Source organism: Cervus elaphus, chromosome 18, assembly GCF_910594005.1.
Source record: "Cervus elaphus chromosome 18, mCerEla1.1, whole genome shotgun sequence".
Taxonomy (NCBI): Eukaryota; Metazoa; Chordata; class Mammalia; order Artiodactyla; family Cervidae; genus Cervus; species Cervus elaphus.
Genome location: NC_057832.1, coordinates 62,081,891 through 62,091,151, shown reverse-complemented (window position 1 = coordinate 62,091,151; position 9,261 = coordinate 62,081,891). Strand labels below are relative to the sequence as shown.

General features: G+C 35.0%; 1 protein-coding gene across 3 annotated transcripts in view; it reads left to right on the top strand.

Annotated features, from left to right (window-relative positions):
* The window catches only part of FOXP2 (forkhead box P2), a 630,928-nt gene that overhangs the window by 592,584 nt on the left and 29,083 nt on the right, over positions 1–9,261 (top strand). For all 3 annotated transcript variants that reach the window (XM_043873380.1, XM_043873379.1, XM_043873378.1), the window contains 2 exons: positions 399–468; positions 1,217–1,380. In XM_043873380.1, the coding sequence (XP_043729315.1) occupies positions 399–468; positions 1,217–1,380 (234 nt within the window). The remainder of the gene's footprint in view (positions 1–398; positions 469–1,216; positions 1,381–9,261) is intronic.

Here is a 9,261-nt window from a genome sequence, read left to right as displayed (position 1 = left end):
AAATTGGTAGTTGTGTTGTATATTTACATTTAAAAAATTTTATATGAATGTTGTTCCTCTTGGATGTAAAACCTCCACCTAGCTAGAAACAGGTTTGGGGATCCTCAAGGTCATGTTCTACTTTGCCTGCACACCATAGTCTAGATAAAGTTTCATTACTTAGATTCCTGGATTAAATTTATATATTTCCTAAGCCAGATTGATGTGTGTGTGTGTGTGTGTGTACTATGTAAAAAATTACATGTTTGAACTGTATCACCCGATTTCTGTGGTCTTATATACATCCATTCTGTGCTAGTTGTGTGAGGCTACAAAGCCGAACATATCTTTTTAGCTGAGTTTATCGAGATCCACATTCTTTACATTTTAACTAATAAATCATCTATTTTTTCTTGCAGAAGCCCAACCTTAGTAAAAAACATACCTACCAGTTTAGGCTATGGAGCAGCTCTGAATGCCAGTTTGCAGGTAATATCATTAAATGTGCCTTCTCATTATCCTTGTATCTGAATTTTTTGGCATGACTTTGTATTTAGGTGGGATTGTCGTTATCCTTAATAGTTGGTTTATCATCCAAGTAAGTTGTAGTACCTAGTACTATAGGAAGCACTGGTTCTAATTCAAGCTACTTTTGATGTGAAGAAGCAAGAAGGACACCCTGTGGCAAAATCTGGAACACTCGGTTTTTCTGCAAATGCTAGATTGATAGAAGCTTTTGCAAATGCATGTGGCTATGCATTAATATTTATCCAGGCTGTCATAAATGATTTCACATCATAGTGTTGGGGAACATGGTGCTTGTGGCAAAAACTTTAAAGTTTAATTATAATATATAATTTTTATGCAGAGGAGGCAAATGTCAGGACTTCTTTATTTTGAGTTAAGTTCTGGTCATTTTTAAAAAGCAGAGCAACTGCTTATATTATCTTGGGGTATTTTGCTTCATGTGAGGATACTCTTTCATTATATGGGAGGCTGAAACATGAGTGAGAAAGTTTTCTGGGAGAACAGTTGTTTCTATTTGAACGTCACACTTAATTTCCTTGGTGTTGCTGCCACAAGTTGCCAGTTAGGAACCTTGGTCTTTCCCATACATTTTATTGAAATGCCTCTGAAATACCTGTATCAGAATTGAAAACCATTAGAAGATAGATGTTTTTAAAATTATTTGAAAGGGCATTTCCAAAGTTGTTTTACACCCTCTTCATTTCACTAGGCTGCCTTGGCAGAGAGCAGTTTACCTTTGCTAAGTAACCCCGGGCTGATCAATAACGCCTCCAGCGGCCTGCTGCAGGCTGTCCACGAAGACCTCAATGGTTCCCTGGATCATATCGACAGCAATGGGAACAGCAGCCCAGGCTGCTCGCCTCAGCCACACATGTAAGTGGGGCTAACAGACTCCATAAGGGGAAGAACCTATACGCCCATGCTTCTAAAATTCAGTAGTCTTCTGAAGTTTTGAATGGTGCGTAAGTAAAAAATACAAATTTAAATGGAGTTAAACTTCACCAGGATCATGATATAAAAAAGCGTATCAGAATTGGTTTTAATACAGCTTTTAGATTCTCTCCAATGTCCTGTAACGATTGTACTGGCAGTCCTCTACAAATTCTTCCTGCTACTAACATTCTCTTGGGTGTATAGACGTGTCTAAGATGAGTCTTCATCTATGGATCATTATCACAGTTTGGTTTGTATGGGGCAATAAGAATATTCATGATGGAATAAGTTGTCATAATTTTTACTACTATTACAGGTCTCTAAACCATTTATGAACTGTAGTCAAGATATTGCCCGTTTTTATAAACCGTAAAATGCAAAGTTTAACTGTTAGCCACAGTTTACATAGAAGCTAGTAAAGTGTAACTTTTTGCCTGTCTTATAAATCAGTGTAATTACATATTCAACTTTAATTACTGGTGCGTCTGTATTGGCAAGGTTTATATGTTATATTTTATGCAAGACTACGATTCCTATTAATATTTAGCAGCTAACTATATCATTAATTACTCTAAAATCTTTCCCCTACCATCTTTTTAATGGAGCTGAGAGAGTAGATGTATTAAAAATTGATGTATTGTGGATTTCAGAAATGTGTATGACACTTGAAAAAATGCCTGGCCTTATTCAATAAGCCAAGCATATCAGTTTCTTGTTTACTAAAAAATATGGACCCTGTTAAAACTTAGAGTTCAGGAGGAAAAATTAGAATCTGAATCCTGAACAATTCATTCAGTTAAGATGTATTGTAACTTAATGTCCATACTTCTGAGAGTTAAACATCATGTACTTCTATTTTCAAGTTATTGAGGTAAGAACAGTACTTTCTCTCATTCTTATATTCTCTTCCTGTATTTTTTCACTAAATATCTAGTCAGAGGCCTGAAAGAGAAATACGGTCTTTCTTGGGGCCTATTTCCATTTGACCTTTCACAGGATATTATTTTTGTTGACTTTTTAGACATCTCATTTTATTTGACATATTAATGTCTTTAAGATTGTATGCCTAATTGCTTTATAGCACTTTTACTCTATCACCTTTGTGAAAAACACACGGTGAACATTAATGTATTTTATCAGGTTCCAAACCATTACTTTTTCAAAATGGAAAAATTTGTCTTTTGGAAGTGTCTTTAGATGTATTAAATAATACAAAAGAAGTAATAAAACTCGAAGTAGAAAGAACATGAATATATGCTCTTGAGAGTAGCAGTACTCTTAACATGAGGAAAGTGTGCAGTCTGACAAAAGTTTTTATATCCGTGCTTTATCCTCTCAGCCATGCAGTGGGTAGCTTGAGACCTTTTCCTTTCAGCCATTCTCCTGAGTATGCTAATGCTCACTCCCTGTATAAAATGCTAAAACAATAAAACTTTAAAGAGCAAACAAGAGTTAGATCATGTTTTCCCCTCTTTAAAAAATACCTACTTCAGACAAATGAAATGTATTTGTAATGACAGTGTTTAAGCTATTGATGCAACTCCTTGAGCTCCTATGTGATCTATAGGGGTTGTTGTGAATTATATGTAGAGAGTATGTAGGGAGGTGGTTTTTAAAACTTGTGTCCGGTGATAAGAATATTAAAATTTTAAAAATTACTGACTCAATAAAATAGTTTATTAAACACTGTATTTTAGAATCTGAAATAATAATTGGGCTAAATCACAGCATTGATAGGTAAGTAGTAGTTTTTGTTTGTCAATTGCTGTTTTTGACTTTTTCATTTTATTAAGTTACACTTTAATTATAAAATATCTCAGAAAAAATAGTGTGATAAAACAGGATATAAAAATTGAGTATTTAATGTCCGATGTACTGCCACATTTATTGTACATTTTATGCTTATATGAATTAATGCATGTGAGAAATATTTGTGTGTCTTTTCCATACAGAATAAAAGGAAAGCTTCCCTTGGCTTACTGGAAATAGATTCAGAAAAGACAAAAATTGGAGGAAGACTAAATTTTGTCTTTTCCTAAATTGTATAAATTGTAATCATGTGTTTAGTTATCTTGCAGAATATTGGTTAACATTCTCTTTGAATCTGTTTCTGCTGCTGCCATTAACATTTTGTATATTCGATGTCAAATATTATTGATGGAATGTCACTTCAGTATTCTATATCTTCATCTTTATAGAATTTTAAGATGTTTGGAAATAAAGAATGTTAAAATTTAATGTATATCATAAGACAAAGAAAAAGTTTTATCTAATTCTCTCATCAAAATTTGGCTGCATATAACTGAATGCACTTCAAAGTTCTTTTAAAGCTAGACAGAAGTGAAAGGTTTTTTGTCTGTCTGTTTGTTTGTTTACATTTCAATGGCACAGTCAGATGTCCTGAAATGAAATCATGGTATGGTCCTTGTTGTTATTGGTGAGGGGAAGGCGAGGTAAATTATGCAGATGCAATTGTTAGCAAGAGGCAGAGAAGCCTAGTGTTTGAGCTCCGGTGGTAGATTGTGGGGGTTCCAATCCCAGAGTTAACACTTCATAGCTAAGATTTATTTCTTTCCTCAGCTTTCTCAGCTGAAAGTGAGGTAAGTCGTAATAGTATGAACCTCACTGGATTCTTGAAAATGAAATGAGTGCCTGGAACATAATAAATTGTTCCTTGTGTCCCTCATAGTGCTGTGTTCAGAGTTACTGATTTATATTATTTCCTGTAATACTTCATTATTGCTATAAAGAAGATCATAAACAGTATAAAAATATTTTGCATTTTGATACATTTTTTATAGGCACTCCATAACTGTGTGGTTACTTTCCTTGATAGTCCCTTTTCTTTTGCTTACACCTCCTCTTATAATTCATGAAGTAAGCAGATCCAGGAAAAGTGAAAGAATGTAAGACAGGAGTTTATGGTAGGGAGCACCTTCCTCAGAGTCAGTGAGATAAGAGATGTTTGAGATAAGATGTAATCTAAGGTTGGAGGCAATGAACAATTCAAATAGAAAAATATCAACCCAGAGCAAGAGCATATGACATATGTCTGGAGAACAGTGAATACGAGGTCTGACGGGAATTTGGAATGTTAAAAGGGAAATAGAATTTAGAATATGTGAAAGGAGACCAGATTGTTGAGTGCTTTAAAGATCAAGCTATGATGTTTGTTTTAGTCAGTATGGAGCCTGTTAATGTTATGGGCTTGAATTTCACATAATCAGAGATGTGCTTTAGAATGAGTAATATGAAGGTGTACTGAGTGAACCGTGCCTGAATAAAACTAATGTGAGGTAGGACATTCTGGAGTTGGGAGAGATTCAAAGCTGAAGATGAGTCCTTGCAGGATGCAGTATGTGACTTAAGTGCAAGACATCCCATGGAGGGCAAGGAATCCATGACAAGACATCTGATTGAATTCTGGGGACAAAGAGGAAAATTAGGAAAAATCATAGCAACTTTAAGGGCTTCCCTGGTAGCTCAGCTGGTGAAGAATCCACCTGCAATTCAGGGAACCCCAGTTCTATCTCCTCTGGAGAAGGGAACTCCTACCCACTCCAATATTCTGGCTTGGAGAAATCCATGGTACAGTCCACGGGGTCGCAAAGAGTCAGACACAACTTAGTGCCTTTCACTTTCACAGCAACTTTAGAAGCCCACCAAGACAGGGCACTAGAGAACAGGCTCAAGGGCGAAAAGGTGATGAGCTCAGCTTAACCAAAATGAATAGAGGAGGGGAAAGGGCCTTAGAAAAATTTAAGGTAAAATTAAACAGATAGCTGCAGCGTGAGAGAACTGAAGAATTGGATAGAGACACTTTGGTTAATCTCAATCTAATAGCACCTGTAAGTTTGTTTGTTTGTTTGTTTTTTCCTGCTTCAACTCTAAAGATTTGTGTAGAAATGCTTGTTTAAAAACAAGACCGTTTATCACAAAATCATTTTTCACTTTCTAGAGGCAGTGGTCAAACAGATAAAGACTGGTGTATGTGTGTGTCATTTTAAAGTGTTGGAATTTAGCCTCTGAATACTTTCTCCATTTGAAGAAAAAGTCATTCATTGAACCACCCATGACATATCTGAGAAGATCATGGACAATGTATCAAATAATGGTTTAATATTTATGTAAATATCAGTTTATCACGCTTTAATTTTGCACATTCATATTACAGGGAGCCACTTGCTTCTCTTAATTAGTCTTGTGGGGTTTTTGTTTGGAAGGAGTCACAGCATCTGTTTACCTTTACCTTATCAAATCTAGGATGTGTATATTTGTAAATGTGTATCTTCCTAGTTACTATTTGAGAATGTCTTTACATATTTCGATACAGAAATTATAACATTCAATAGTGTGCTGTCAAAGGGTGCTTTAGCTCATCTGGATATACCTATAGTATAAAATAATACCTAAAATATTGATCATTGAAACATTTTTATTAAGAAAATAATCAATATCTTACTTGCTGAATCCAAGATGTAAATGTCCTTAGATTTAGGAAACAGCGAAACAAACTGTTTCTTCACTTAGTCTCTATTCAACTCCAGAATAGTAAAATATAGAGGTATTCTCGAGGTTGACAGAAAAGATGTTTTGAAGCTTTACAAAAGAAGAGTAGTTATGGTTTAGTGCTTCTCATAAATTACTTTTAGAGAAAAAGGGGCCAAATTATCATCCATGTTCTTCATTTTGATACTCCATGTTTAGCACGTCCTGGAGCTGTGGCTTTTACCCTTAGACTGTCCTGAATGAAGGCTTTTGCCAAACTAGTACATTTATTTCGCCTTAACTCTTTGCCTTTCTTCTCCACTTTTTCTGCTTTTCATTCTCCTCTTTTCTAGATTCTACCTTCCTTAAGGGCCTCACTAGCCTCCAGGACCTGCACTCATCCCTGTATTTCTAAAGAACTTGTTATGTGTACCATTATTTGTAACTAGCATAGTGTGTGTGTGTGTGAGTGATTTGTGCAAATGCTCCTGTGTTCTTGCACACATGCATGCTCATTTTGTAGTTATCTCTCGCTTAATGGAAGATCCCTTAAGGACAGAGACTATGTTTTGGATATATTATAGTATATGAAACCCCTAAGACATTATACCATGCAAAGCAAGCACTCAATAACCATGTGATACTGATGATAAAGAATCAAATGGGAGGGGACAGTAATTTAAAATGGTTTGATTTCAAGAAGTAATCCCTCCAAAAGTAGAATCCATGATTCTCTTAAAACTCTGAAGAGGAATAGAGAAGAAGAAATTTCAGAAGAAGAGGTAATTAAATAGAATATTAGTTAAGAGATTTTTTTTCAAAATATTGACAGTACATTTATGACTTTTTTAAAATGTTATTTATTTAGTTAATATGTATTTTATAACCGTCCAAAGTTAGGGGACTAGAAAGGGGCAGGTCTTCACTGCATTTGTGATTATTCTCCTAGCCCTTGTTAAATATTATCTTATGGAGGGTGAAATAAAAAAGAAAACAAAAGTTATTGAGATTAATACAGTATTAATCAGATGAATGTTCAAGAGAATTTTAGCAGAAAGCAGGACAGGTTAAAGCCAGGTGGAATATTACAGATTTTACCTAATAATTTGTTGAAACTTGTTTTTTCACTCTTTTCGATCAAGCAGAGTTCTAAAATGTATTTTCTACTGCTATTGTAAGAGTTCTAGAGCCATCGTGGTCTAAACAAATGTAAAGACACTTCCAATAAGAATATGAGTATCTTTACAATTTATAATATCTTTCCTTCTGCACCTCCGTGCCAGTATTCCCTGATTACCTGACTTTCCGGAGTTTATTTATAGATTATTGGCTTCCCTGGTGGCTCAGATAGTAAAGAATCTGCCTACAGTGCAGGAGACCCACAGTCGATCCCTGGGTTGGGATGATCCCCTGGAGAAAGGAATGGCTACCCACTCCGTTATTATTGCTTGGAGAAATCCATGGATAGAGGAACCTGGTGGGCTACAGTCCATAGGGTCACAAAGTCAGACACAACTGAGGGACTAACACTTTCACTTTTTCCTATTTTCTATCAGTGTTTGCCTCTCATAAAAACTACATGAAGAGTTAAGATTGATGCTGTGTTCAGGCAGAAATAATTTGAACTTACTTTCTTCTCCCTTGTGTTAGACTTAAATGAATGAAAAGAGAAGAAAACATTTGGAGTAGACCTGGAAGGTGAACTCACACTGATAGAATCAATCCATTTCCTGTGTCCTTCCAAACTGGAAGCCAAGAGAAATTTAATGATGTACCCTCCACACTTAGTTCAAGTCAGTTGTTTCTTTTTTATTAAGCAATTGTTTCTCCTCACTCTCAATAAGTTGGCTCAGATTTGCCTTTTCTTTCTCTTGTAAAAATGTTAAATGAAGTTCCCATTTTTATGTTTTCAAATTTTGTTTCTAGAGATCAAAATGAATGTACCTTCTGAGCTGGTTTTGTGTGGCAGGCTCTATGCATAAAGCCTTCCATTGTCATGCAGTTCCACTTTCTGATTATTAGAGTCTCCTACTGTTGAGTTTCATTTCTTATGTGTCATTCCTGAATCCTCTTAGCCTCCATGCCAATTCAAAGTTCTATCTGTTAATAGTCTACATTAGTTGCAGGTGATTATGATTGTCTCCCTCTTATGAAAGCAAATATTTGAGGTTGCAAGTTAATGATCTTCTGTATAGATTTCTGTATAGAATGTTAATATGGCTCTTATAAGACTAGAAAATAATTTTGTTGTGTTCTTCGAAGCCAGAACCTCACTCAGGGTAAGGGAATCAAAGGCCATGGCATTCACACAAAAGGAGTAGTGTAGTATTATTCCAGGACTGCAATGGAGACCACATCAGTCATTTTATTAACATGTTGAATGCACATTCTGCATACCCCAGAACTTTCTATGCATTACATGTCCCAGTCAGTCATCTTTACAACATCCTCTGCTTCTTGAGAACCTCAGTTTTTTGTAAACTCCAATGATAAACTCCAGCCTCTCCTAGCAATAATACTTTGCAACCAAAGACAGCTAAAAGGGATGCTGCTAGATGCCAGTTATGTAGAAGAGTGTTGAAAATCTAATATAAGTTGTGAATTGTCTTGAAACATAACGAAAAAGTTCAAGTATATAATATTACCTTTCTTCCTTCTATTATCTGTGGCTGCCTTAAAATTTAAATTACTATTTGTAAGTACATGTAGAGTTTGCAGATCCTACACCTTTGGTTGGTGATATTTTATATAAAATCCCTACAGATCTTAGATCTCTCTGTGAACAAAAGCATTTGAAATTTGGAGTGGCTCTGTATATCAGAGGAAAGCTATTGAAAGTGACTTGAACAAGTGAAATACTCATTGTTTTCATACCTGTTAAGTCTGTACTAGTTTTGCTGATGTTTTGAATCATAAAGATGCAGTAAGAAACTCTAAACATAAAAGCATTTTTTCCTTTACATATGTTTTCACAGATGTTTTAATTCGTAATTTTTCAGTCATCTTTAATTTTTTTCCTAACATTTCTGGGCCTTATAATTTTCATTCTGTTTTAATTCTATTTTTTATTTGATCTCTAAACTTTTTTTTTTTTATTAACTTTGCTAGTTAGCTTTGAGATCTCTTTCCAAAGTGATTGTACAGAACTTATGACTATGCCAGCTCTTTATCATCTCTTTTTTTTTTTTAAGTGTTACAAGTATGGCTCAGTAACTGCTGTTCTTTTTTACATTATTCTAGTCCCCATATGTGGCACTTACAACTCATTCTAGTTCCTCCTAATAAAAAGATCCTCCCATAGATACAGTGCCTTCAGCTAAAAAGTGCTGTATC